Source organism: Molossus molossus, unplaced genomic scaffold (genome assembly GCF_014108415.1).
Source record: "Molossus molossus isolate mMolMol1 unplaced genomic scaffold, mMolMol1.p scaffold_m16_p_18, whole genome shotgun sequence".
Lineage (NCBI taxonomy): Eukaryota > Metazoa > Chordata > Mammalia > Chiroptera > Molossidae > Molossus > Molossus molossus.
In genome coordinates this window covers 38330268-38343787 of record NW_023425353.1, presented here as the reverse complement: position 1 = coordinate 38343787, position 13520 = coordinate 38330268, and the positions used below count along the sequence as shown (strand labels likewise).

The window sequence follows — 13520 nt, the reverse complement described above, 5'->3', positions numbered from 1 at the left end:
CCTGAAGCTCTGACTGGGGTCACAACCACCCAGAGTTGGTTGTTTATGGATGAGAAACACTTGGGATATTTATCATTGTGACATTGATTAGTGGCCATCTGTCTTAGTCTGTTCAAGCATTTATAGCAAAATACAATAGACTTGGTGGCTGATAAACAACAGAAATCTGTTCTCACAGTTCTGGAGGATGGAAGTCTGAGATCAGTGGCAGACCCAGTGTCTGGTGAAGGCCTGAGTCTTGGTTTGTAGACGGTCATCTTCTTGCCTGTCCTCATGTGGTGGAAGGGGTGAGGAAGCTCCGTGTGGTCTCTTTTATAAAGACATAGTCCCATGTGTAAGGTGCTCCACCCTCATGATCTCATCACCTCCCGAAGGCCTCACGTCCTGATAGTATCACACTGCGGGGTAAGATTTCAACACATACATTTGGGGGGACACAAACACCATCCTTCCTGCTGTGAGCACCAGGTGTCCACACATCAGGGCTGCCTTCAGTGGCGTGTTTTGCTGGAACTGCTGCTGACTGAGGGAACTAAGCATTATCTTCGGAGAGGTGGGGCACACCCTCTGGAGCTCCAGCAGCTCCATCCTGGAGTGGGAGGGTCTCCTTGAATTTGCTCTATGTCGGTTCTACGGACCTAGAGTTCATTCAGTTAGGGAAGACTGTAAAGAATGTGTCTCCCATTTTTATACACATAAACCATTCTGTTTGTGATTTTTTAAATTTAATCCTCACCCACGGATATGTTTATTAATTTTTAGAGAGGAAAGGAGAGAGAGAAAGAGAGAGAGAAAGAGAGGAGAGAGAAACATCGATCAGTTGCCTCCCATTTGCGCCCTGACTGAGGATCAAACCCCCACCTTTTGGTGTAAGAGACGATGCTCAAATCAACAGAGCCACCTGGCCAGGGCTGTTCGTGATATAATTTTATAAGTACCAAAACTAAAGCCATTTGATTTGTTCCATTTATTTTCTTTGGTTAAACTATGAAATGTTTTAACATTTTTTTAATTTTTTTTTTTTTTTTATCATCACTCGAGGACATTTTTCCATTTTTTGTTCAGATAGAGTGGGAGGGAGAGAGAGAGAGGGAGAGAGAGAAACATCGACGTAAAAGGGACACATTGAGTGGCTGCCACCCCCACTACCAACCAGGGCTGGGGACAATCCGCAACCGAGGTCTGCGCCCTCAGTGGGAACCGAACCCAGGTCTCTCTGGACTGCAGGCCGATGCTCTCACCGCTGAGCCAAACCGGCCAGGGCAAAATGTTTTAACATTTTGTCAGAAAAAAAAAGTTAAAAATTAAGGCCACTGATTTTTACTTAAAAGTGTTAATGTAAAAAACTGAAAAGCAAAACTAGTTTTATTTAAAAGAAAGGTACTGCTTCCTTGTCTTTAATATTTTAAAAGAAGAATAAAGAACTTTACGAAAGAAAAAAAAGAAAAGAAAAAAAAAGAAAGGTACTAATGCACTAATATAAAGCAATTCATAAACCCAGTAGAACTTATGACATTTGGGGTATGGTTTTAGCTGATTTTATATAAATACAAGTGTTCAAAATAGAATCAGGATAACACTTCAAGTAGTTTATTTTTAAAAACAACCCAGTGATTTACAGATGAAAGAGTTATTTTATGTCTTAAGATAAAATACCTTCTTAAGATAAAAATGAGTTTTACCACTTTATTCTTATTCATGTACATTGCCTCAGCAGGAAGAACACTTACTCGAAAAGAATTTGAAAACAATATTAGGTCGGGGTGGCAAACACACAACACAATATACACGTGATGTAGTGTAGAATTGCACACCTAACAATGTCACTTTATTAAGCAATGTAACCCAATAAATGTAATTAAAAAATTAGCAACCAAACCTAGGAATGCTCATTTATGTTATCAGACATACATGTTCTGATACCACTTGACATTCTCTAATAACTATTTGGGAACTGGATTTTCTTTCTTTGTTTTTAAGAGCATTATACGGCTCGATGTTTTCCCCACTTTGTATGCACTTCATTACAGTGAACTTCCGATTCTAAGGAACTGTTTCTGGTTCTACAACACAGTGACAGGATCTTCTTCCCCTGCCCCCTCTACCTCCATTAATTGGTGTTTTCCTGAGTATAGTGTCACAGGCTTTTTAAAAGTGTCATTATCAAATGATTCTTATTCAACCAGGACTTCCACAATTACATTTTTTGCCTTTGGAATTTTTCAAATTATTGGACAAAATGTTTCCATTTGTGGGTGAAATATTAAGTATGCAGTCCATTTGAATTATTATCTAACAGCATTTTCTTTAAACGTGGTCCACAGACCACCTGTTCTAGAGTTACTTAGAATGCTTGCTAAAAATATGCAGATTCCTTGGTCCCCTCTGGATTTACTAAAGAGTCTCTGTTGATATGACCCAAGGATATGCATTTTAAACAAGCTAGTTGGATGACTCTTATGCATGCTGAAATTTGAAGTCCAATGGAAGGATGTATTAGAAGCTTATTTAAAGGAGGTGTAGAGTGTAAGGGAACATTTTAAGATGACAATCAAGTGAATCAATAAGGGGTAGCCTTTTCTTTTCTTTTCTTTTTTGGTACGTGCCCCTAGTGGGAACTAAACCCGGGACTCTCTGGTCCGCAGGCCAACGCTCCAACCGCTGAGCCAAACTGGCCAGGGCTAGCCTTTTCATTTTGAAACAAAGAAGTAGGGCAGAATAATTTTTCAAGCTCCTTCCAGCCCTAAAACTAGGAGACTATTTTGTCCTTTGTATGTGCTTTGAGCATTGCAGTTTTGTTGTATTCAGCCTCCGAGAAGGCTCTACTTTGCCCTTTTAAACTTGTTGTAAGTGCTTCTGTTGATGACTTAAAAAAAAACAACCCCACAAATTAATTTAAAAAAATCAAATCCTTATAGGATTTAGAACTTTTTAGTGGTGATCAAAGATGAGTTTAGACACTATATTTGAATTTTTTGTAATGTCTTCAAGGTTTGGGCATTTCAGAATCAATCTTATGTTGGCTAACTGGGATGGGGGTGGGGAGTAGATACCATTAATCCACCAAATGGTACATTTTGATTAACAGATTTTCAAAACCTTAGAATAATAAATGGTGTTGGGAAAATTGGACAGCTACATGCAAAAACATGAAACTAGACCATCAATTTACACCATACACAACAATAAACAAAAAATAGATAAAAGACTTAAATGTGACTCATGAATCCATAAAAATCCTAGAAGAAAATGTAGGCAACAAAATTTCAGATATCATATGCAGCAGAATTTTCACTGATACATCGCCTAAGGCAACAGAAAAAAGGAGAAAATGAACACATGGGACTACATCAAACTCAAAAGCTTCGGCACAGCAAAAGAAACAACCACCAAAATGGAAAGGCAACACACTGTATGGGAGAGCATAATTGCCAACGATACATCAGATAAGGGGTTAATTTCCAATATATATAGAGTGCTCATACAGCTCAACAAAAGGAAGACAAAGAATCCAATTAAAAAATGGCAGAGGAACTAAAGAGACATCTTTCCAAACAGGACATACAAATGGCTAAGAGACATATGAAGAAATGCTCAACATCACTAATCATCAGAGAGATGCAAATTAAAACAACAATGAGGTATCGCCTGACAACTGTCAGAATGGCCGCCATCAGCAAATCATCAAACAAGTGTTGGCGAGGGTGTGGAGAAAAGGGGACTCTAGTACACAGCTGGTGGGAATGCAGACTGGTGCAGCCACTATGGAAAACAATATGGTGTTACCTCAAAAAATTAAAAATTGAACTTCCATTTGACCCAGTGATCCCGCTTCTAGGAATATACCCTAAGAAGCCTGAAACACTAATCAGAAAGAATATGTGTACCCCCATGTTCATAGCAGCACTATTTACAATAGCTAAGATCTGGAAACAGCCCAAGTGTCCATCAGTAGACGAATGGATAAAAAAGCCGTGGTACATACAATGGAGTACTATGCAGCTGTAAGAAAGATCTCTTATCCTTTGAGACTACATGGAGAGACCTGGAGAATATTATCCTAAGTGAAACAAGCCAAGCAGAGAAAGACAAATATCATATGATCTCACTTATTTGTGGAATGTAATGAACATAACAGTCTGAGGAACGGGGTAGTGCCAGAGACGTGGAAGTGGGGTACAGACTGACAATCCCCAGATGACAGATTGGGGGGTAGAGATAAACCACAAAACTTACATACATGTATGCATGAACAATGGACATGGATGACAAAGCTGGGGACAGGGTGGGGAGGGAGGGGGCGGGGATATCAGTAGGGTAAAAGGAGAAACATCTGTAACAAAAATAAATTAATATAAAAAAATAAATAAAAGCAAATGAATTTTACACAGTGGAGTCAAACAGATACAAAAAAAGAAGTTAACATCAAGCTTTTATTGTAATTTTCAAGGGATGGTATTAGTGAAGAAAAGCATTTTCTCTCAGTAACACTCTCTTAGGGAAACATGAAATTAAAGTCAATACTTTTTTCATTAAAGTTTTTACAGCAATAAAACAAAGGCAAATTAAGGAAACAATGTGCAGATATTATAATATTAGTTTCTTAAACTGAGGTGTGACATTTCATCAAAAACTTTTGATTTTCACTTGGAAGGTGGCTTCGAGAAAGAAAGTAATTAGTGCTTTTCATATTGTGAGTTGAAATCAGACTGCTTCACAAAAAATTATATTTCTTTTTTTGTTGTATAAAAACATAATTTGTTGTGTCTTGATCTGAGGGACTTGATCATGTTAATTAAATCCTAAGAAAATAATCTACAGTGTTTATTAACGAACAAAGTAAGTACGAAGCAAATATTGTTCCTTGGACATAAACATGCAAAGTGAAATTGTAGGGAGAGCAACTTGAGGGGAACTTGATTGATTCAGTCTGTTGCGTTCTTCTCAATTGAATCCATCCCTGGATCAATACTGAGAATCAGTACAATCCTTCTATTTATGGTCCTACCCAGAGAGCAAGGGGGAACTTGTGTGTCTCCTTTTAACATTGCACTTTGAGATTCTATTAAAGGGTTTATTAAAGGCCCTATTCTTTAATAGTCTCTCTCTATATATATTTAGTCACAGGAAATTATGCACACATTTAATATCAATGCAGGACGCTGACAAGCAACTTCTACTCACTACTTGAGGAGAGAGCATAAGAAGGTGATTGTCAGACTAACAATAAATGTCACCCAGGGAGTGTGTTCTGCAAATGCAAAGACCGTTGACCTTCTTTAAGAAACATTAGATTGAAGTAGATAGCTTCACTGATATTTTCTTAAGGCAAGTTTTTCTTTTTCCTTTTTCCTCCCTGTCTTCCTCCCTTCCTCCCTTCCTTTCATCTAACCTCCTTTCTTTCTTCCTTCCTGTCTATCACTCCTTATCATTCCTCATCTGAAGCTATTAGCTATTAGGAAGGAGACAGCAACATGTAGATAATTATCTTTCTGCCACTGGATATGTTCTATTACATTCAGAGAATATAAATGGGATATTGAAAGGAAATACTGTTTTGTTTCGTTTTTTATCCTCACCTGAGGACATTTTTCCATTTTTTTGTTCAGATAGAGTGGGAGAGAGAGAGGGGGAGAGAGAGAGAGAGAGAGAAACATCGACGTGAAGACACATCGAGTGGCTGCCACACGCACGACCCAACCAGGGCCAGGGACAAACTACAACCAAGGTACACGCCCTTAGCAGGAACCAAACTGGGGTCTCTCAGGACCACAGGCCAACACCTAACCACTGAGCCAAACTGGCCAGGGCAGGAGATACTGTTTTTGTTTTAAATTGTGTGTGTGTGTGTGTGTGTGTGTGTGTGTGTGTGTGTGTGTGTGAGAGAGAGAGAGAGAGAGAGAGAGAGAGAGAGAGAGAGAGAGACTTTGCTAGAATCCCCTTGGATAGAAAAGAAAAACTGGGATTGAAAAATATATACATTTATAGCTTGCCTTTCATCTGAAGGGCTTTTGTGACTACTTCACAGAATATTATAATAGTATATTGTGAAAAATGTTTTATGCAACTTATAGAAACATGACAACAGCTTTGTGATCTAACTTTGATGAACTATAGGACTAGAAAGAGAGGATCTAGAAAGACAGGTTTGGAGAATGAGCAGGAAACGGTGGTTTTCTTGACAAGGAGTCAAATATTCGATTCACTGTATTTATGATTCCAAAAACCTTGCATCACCTTGCCCAGAAAATTCAGCAGGAAATTGAATTTGACCTAGGGTGCAAGTTAAAGGTTTGAGATGCCATTTTGACTTCTCACGCCCCGTGAGAAGGAGAGAATATGCCAGGCAGATATTTGTAAAAAATATATTACAAATCACTGATTCTGTTGACTTCACATTGTTTGATTGGAAGTAATTTCCCTTTGATTGTTTAATTGCCTATAAGTGCTTTCTCTTTGCATCTAACGATGATGGCTCTGTCAGGAATAGTCTGCCAGTAGCTTAATGTTTGGCTCTTATGCTCCTTATAGATGTAGTATTCTCCTCTCTTCACAGGGCCTGTGTTGTTGACCTCCCCTAAAGACAAAACACAATTTCATTTAACCCGTACTTTTCTGCAGAGGAACAGTTCTTGAATTGTCTCTAATTAATGTCAGTTTTTTAAGGTAAAAGGGATCAGGTATAGGAGTTTTCTAAGAGAATTTCAACATTTTGTGTTTTCATTTCTGTGGTGGATGAAATACATTAAAATAAGCATAATCAGAACGGGTCGTATATCATTCTCTGCAAGGTAGTTTTAGATGTTTGTTATGTGATCATGATTCGTTTTTGACACCAAGTATTATCCTTTTACCTGCCACCAGTGAGTGGTAGGACAGACTGAGTAAATGATGCGTTTGGACCCCACATAAATCAACGGTGCTGTATTGCTGAGAGTTTTGCTATAGTTAAAAAGAGAAAAGGAGAGTTAAGTCATTCCAAGGTACACGCTAGTCTGGGCATGCCAAAATGAAAAGAACCTGTGCTCCAGCAGCCAGCACTATATGTACAATGTAAGCACCAATTTAGTTTCACCAAAACATCATTACTGTATATTAATATCATTAATTTCAATTTTATTGGCTTTATATTTTACATTTATATACATGTTAGGGTTCTATAGTTATGTAAAGCTCTAAGCATAGGAAAGTTATTCCTAGTTTTATGCGGGTACATATAAGATATATAATGTAATGAAATGTAATAAAAATAAATTTTTAGGTAATATTTAGGTAATGTAATAAAAATAAAAACCTTTTAGAATGGTTTTGTCTTTGAATGATGTCAAAGATAAATACAGCTGTATATGTACTTAAAGTGGTGAAAACAGTTTATTTAGTAACTATGAAGGTAGGGGAAAGAGCTGAGCTCCATTCTGCTATGTATGTGCCCAGGTGATGGGCGGTTTGAAGGGAGAATGGGGGGGGGGGGCAGTGGGGGTCTGAGCAGAGCCAGGGAAGTGAAGAATTGCAAAACGCAGGAAAGGGTTGGTCCTCATCTATCTGGGTTTGCTAACTGCACTTGTTGAAGTTTGGCTCCTGCTCGTCCCCAGAGACCAGGAGACAGGCCCGTCCTGAGGTGCGGGCTGGAACAATTAGTGAATTCCTTTGGTAGCCTTGAGTTTTCTCAGGCAGGCACTTGGCGGGGACTAGGGTCATCCTAGGTATGTGGCCTGAGCTGTTAGAAATATGTTAAAGTTTATTCAAGTCTTTATAGGATAAGCAAGGTTGAGGCCTATTTGTAAAAAGGGCACCGAGGAGCCTGCCTGGAGTGTGGTCCAGGTGCGAACCTTTGTCTGTGATAGTTAAACTGGCAGTATGCTCTCACTTTCTTATCATTACAGTGACGCTGTGTATCAACTATTTGAGAGAGTTCGATTTTAAAATTTTAACTGAAAAAAAAAAAAAAAGATAATTTATGCTGTTTCGTTTCAGGGCCGAGATCTGGACTGTAAAATTCAGGAATATAAAGAAGCTGGAAAAAATTTTTCAGAAGGTCAAATAATAGAATGGTTCGTCCAGCTGTTGCTGGGAGTTGACTACATGCATGAAAGGTATGTTCATTTGTTACCGAGGGACAGGACTTTTATAAACAGTCATGCCTGAACTTGAAAAGGAAATTGTTGGGGGTAGAATTCAAAGAAAGCAAGACCAAAATATAAATGACTACAGTTAAACATCTATAATATACTTTTCCATAAGAAAACTGTTGCAAGATTATATCTAGAAGATTTACTTGAATAGATATTATTTATTTGTTATTCTAGAAATCAAGTTGGCCTTGACTAGAAGATAGAAAATTGTATTAGACACATTCCCTATATCTGATCATATCCTGTGAATAACAAGTGATTCTCAGATACCTTTAGCATGCTTTGAATTTATTATATCTTACAGCAGTCTTGAGCTATAAATACCCCTAGGTTGCTACAAATGCATTGCATGGTTACCCTGGAATGTGTTCATGCACATTTAGCAGAGTTTACTTCTCAAGATGAACTAAGTAATTGAGGCAAAAAGTATTGTTTGGTACTCACACCAAAAGTCAGTTGGACGTGAAATATCTGATAAAGAAGGTCAAGGTATGTTTTATGAGTTCAACTGTCTGTAATTTGTATTTACGATTTCTGCCTCAAAAATGTATTTTAAAACTTTTTAGTAAGAAGTTTAAGATGTTAAAATGTTTTATAGATCCATACAGTGGTATGAACACACTTGAAAAGATGAACATACATAAACAAATGAAAGTAGATATTATGAGATGTCTATGTTAGCCTGCAACTTAGGAGTGGGCGGAAAATGTGGTAGCACTCTTCTTCTTAAACAAAAGTAGAAATGTATAGGGTACACCAAGGTCTGCCTATCCATGGATGTCAGATAGCTTAAATATGTCATCTGTGGCTTCTGATCACATACAAAGTAATTGAATTATTCTGTGCTTTGCCATGTATCTTCTGAAACACATGCTCCATGCTACAGATAGCCACCGACAGCCCTTAATAACCTTTTGATTGATATAAAACTATCCTAAGAGGCAGTAATAAAAGAATATCAAATAATATTTTAATAAACTACTCAAAGCTGCTGAATGTAAGACATTTGTATGATAGTATTTCTTTGCTTTTCTTTACTATTCCATGGCATATTTGTTAGCTTATATGCAAGAAAAACAACACACATAAAGGTGCTAACTTTGGTGTTTTGTGTGCAAAATATAAAACTGAAATCTGGTTCATTTAGGAACCCAAATAGTTTGATACATTTGTTTCTACTTAGGACTAGTTAAAATAATCCTTTAGAGAGAGGATTTAATTTATTTCAAATCCTTCAACGTTCCAAAAAAGTCATTAAATGGGGCTTAAATATTTGGATATTTGTGGATGTGTGGATCTGAAATACCATCCTTTGATTCAGATTGCAAACAATGGTGCTTTTATTCATTATGATAACCAACTGTAATGTTTTTATACATGAATAAGTTTTCAATTTTTTATTTATTAAATAGTGATAAATTAAAAATAAGGCCTAACTTCAACTTGCTGATGAGCCTTTGTTTCCTCATCTATAAAAGAAGGATAATAATGGGATCCTCCCTGCTTAATTATAGGGCTGTAGGGAATATGCATGGATAGTATACATTTAAAATTTGCAAACTGTTAAGCCCTGTGTAAATGCTGTTGTTTGTGGTTGTAATTGAATGTAGAAATGAAGGCATAGCCACCAGAAAGGCTAAAAAGCCTCTTAATATTAACAAGCATTGGCAAGGATGTGGCACTATGTTGCTGTTAGGGTATAAATTGATATAACATTTTTGTAAAATGTTTAATAGTACTTCCAAAGCTAAGCATTAAAATACGTGTGGCCCAGTAATTCTGTTCTTCATTTGAAAAATGAGTACCTGTGTCCAACAAAAGACATGTACAAAAATGTCCATAGAAGGCTTATTTGTAATAACTAAAAAACTAAGAAATGTCGCCCTGGCCAGTTTGGCTCAGCGGTTAGAGCGTCAGCCTGCGGTCCGGAGAGACCCGGGTTCGGTTCCTGCTAAGGGCACGTACTTTGGTTGCAGTTTGTCCCCGGCCCTGGTTGGTCGTGCGGGTGGCAGCCACTCGATGTGTCCCTTCACGTCGATGTTTTTCTCTTTCTCTCCCTTCCTCTCTCTCCCTCCCACTCTATCTGTACAAAAATGGAGGAATATCCTCGGGTGAAGATAAAAAAAAACAAAAAAAAAAACTAAGAAATGTCCATTTACAGTAAATGCTTAAATAAATAGTGGTATACCCATACAATGGAAATTTACTGTATGATAAAAACAGAATACCCAATTAATAGGCATAAACTGTATAAATCTAAGAGACATGATGTTGTCTACTTGGAGACATGTACTACATGACTCCATTCACATGAAGTTCAAAAACAGACAAAACTAATCTGTGGTGAGTCAGAATAGACTGGAAAAGGTTTTGACTGGCAGTGGCACAAAGAAATCTTTTGGGATGCGGGAAATGTTCTACATCTTGATCTGGGTGGACTACAAGGGTGATAATGCATCAAGTTTAAGGTTTATGCACTTTAATGTGAGTTATACTCTAATTTAAAACAAGTGATAAGACTGCCAAGAAAAGTACAATTTAAGTGCTGTAGGAGATCAGAAGAGGGATAAAGTTTCTATTTGGGAGAATCAATGAAAACTTCTTAGAAGAAGTGATATTTGACCTGAGATAGGTTTTGAATATGACGTAAAACAGGTCCGAGCTTTTCAGGTTTAGGGAACAGAGGGAGCAACAGCACAAAGCTGGGAAAACATAGCATTTTTAGAGTGAATGATGAACGGTCCAGTTGGGAAGGCTCTTGGGGTACTTGGATGAAGTTTTGGGGAAAGGTAGGTTGAGATCAAGGTGTAGAGGGCTTTATTTTGTAGTATAGACACTGATGCCACAGGAACTTTTTGAGTGGAGTTGTAATGTGACTAGAGCTTCAGGACAATTAGATGATGGAGGAGATAGAAGGGAACAAGGATTATCAGTCTGGAACATTTTATAATATTCACACAGGAGGTTGTAAGACCTGAAGCAGTGTAGCAGCAGTGGGAAGAACATGGAAAGATGAGAAAATGAACTTGATAAATCGAAATGACTGGACTTGAAACTCAGCGAACAAGAGAAGGTCAAGGATGGACCCAAGGTTCATCACCCAAGGGTGAGGGAGAAGCTGGGAAGATAGATTTTAAACAATGGTGCTGAGTTTAATTGGGAATATGCTGGTTGGAATATGGAGAGAGAATGGGGGAGGGGGCAGGAGGAGGGGAAGAGAGAGATTAGGAGTGAAGCCCTGGATCTTGGGAAAACACCATGACTTGTCTGTTAGAGTTCCTTCAATATCAGACCTTGAAACAAAAATGGGTGTAAGAAGTTTACCCAGGAGGTGATCTCAGGAAGCGGAAGCCAGTGAGGGGGAGGGGGAGTGAGATGGGGAAGTGAGAAAAGCCATACAGAGAACGTTGAGCTGGTCCTTGCTACGAGGGGAGGGGTGTAGAAGCAGCATTATTTTATATGGTTTAGGTTTGGGGCTCCTCTTTTTTTCATTCATTTAGAGCTTTTTCTAAAATTCTTGCTTATATATAACTATTGTTTTCAGGCCCTATTATGAACCTTCTCTTGAAAAATTCCTATTTCTGTGAATTTGGGGTGGAAAGGGGAGCTAGGTATCTTCATCTGGATCCAATTTCCAGAATAGTTTTTAAGTGGAGAAATGCTATGTTGTTCCTAATCATAAATATATAATCTGCATTTCACTTGTTAGCTTTCAATATTTAATTTCTATATGTCTAAAATTTGTTTCCTGAAGTAAACAAACTATCTTAATTATCTGTTTTCAAAACAATTTAAATCCTAAAGAATGATTCTATTAACATATGGCATAGACACTTATATATAATGATGTCAAAAGCTAAGAATAATCACAGTTCACTAAAGGCTATCTTGAGGATATGGCACTAAAACTCACTCCTGCTGAAGGAACTCATGGTTTTTGTTAGTCATGCTAACAAAACCCCCAAATCAGTGGTTTGCAACCATTATTTCTTGCTCATGTTGCATTTGGCAGCTGCAGATCAGCTGTGATTCATCTCTCTATGTCCTCCCATTCCAGTACCTACACTGAAGGAGCAGCTCCTCTTTGGGAGAGAGTTAGCAGAAACACTCAATGGCTCGTAAAGGTTCTGTTCAGACATACAGTCACCCTGTCTGCTCACATGCCATTGACCAGAGCAAGTAACATGACCAAACCCAGTGTCAGAGGGGTGGGGATGCCTATTTCTTCCAAAGGGGACACTCACCGCAAGGCAAATAGGTTTGAATATTTGGGAACAAGAATATATCCTACTACAATGTTTTATTTAGCTTTTAACTTTAATCTTTCAAAGTATAGCCAGTATAAATAGATTTAACTACAGAGCATTATTCCGGTCTTTTTCTCATATGATATATAGTATATAGTAAATATATGTTGAAAATTACGTAGATTGCTTACAAATGAGTTAGGAAGATTACTTTGGAAACAATACTTGTGAATAAGTTCAGTTTAGCTCCTCTGTTGCAAATACCTTGCAAATTATTGTAGTGCATGGGATGGTTCATTCTGTGTGTCAATTTGAGTGTGCATGGGTGCCCAGATAAAACATTGCTTCTGTGAGGTTGTTTCTGGATGAGATTAGTATTTGAATTGGTGAACTCAGTAGATTGCCCTCTCTAATGTGGTTGGACAGCATTCAATCCCTTGAGGGCCCGAACAGAAGAGAAGGCAGAAGAAGGAGGAATTTGCTCCTTTTTTCCCCCTCACTAATTGAGTTGGACATCTCATCGTATCTTCTGCCCTTAGACCAGAAACTCCCCTTATTCTCAAGGCTTTAGATTCAGACTGAATTACACCACCCACTTTCCTGGGTCTCCTACTTGCAGATCTTGAAACTTCTCAGTCTCCATAATTGTGTGAGCCAATTCCACATAATAATCTCTCTCTCTCTCTCTCTCTCTCTCTCTCTCTCTCTCTCTCTCTCTCTATCTCTATCTCTATCTCTCTGTCTCTTACTCGTTCTGTTTCTTTGGAGACCCCTGACTAATGCATTGTAGCAGCAGAGGAGATAAAGAGTATCCTAGAAAAACTAAGAAGACTGAGGTTAAAGAGAAATGAAGGTTTTTTCTTTTGACTCCTTTGGAAAATTCCTGTACTTATTATAATTTGGTTTATTTATACATTTATAATATTCTAAGTCTATACACTCATAAATAATGATGTGAAAAGCTGAGAATATTCACAGTTCACTAAAAGCTATCTTGGGAATGCAGTACAAACTCCTACCTCCCCGTGGGCTTGAACCTCTGAGGCACAGATAGCTCTTAAGTTTTTTTAAAGGTGTTTATGTTCTAAGGCTCATTACCAACTCTCCCAAGCTTCCATAGATTGGTACAGTATTTGAGGCA

The 13520-nt window shown here is 38.0% G+C and overlaps 1 protein-coding gene across 1 annotated transcript in view; it reads left to right on the top strand.

Annotated features, from left to right (window-relative positions):
- The window catches only part of NEK11 (NIMA related kinase 11), a 223150-nt gene that overhangs the window by 55086 nt on the left and 154544 nt on the right, over positions 1-13520 (top strand). Inside the window, 1 exon segment of the mRNA XM_036266721.1 lies at positions 7975-8093. Within this exon segment, the coding sequence (XP_036122614.1) occupies positions 7975-8093 (119 nt within the window).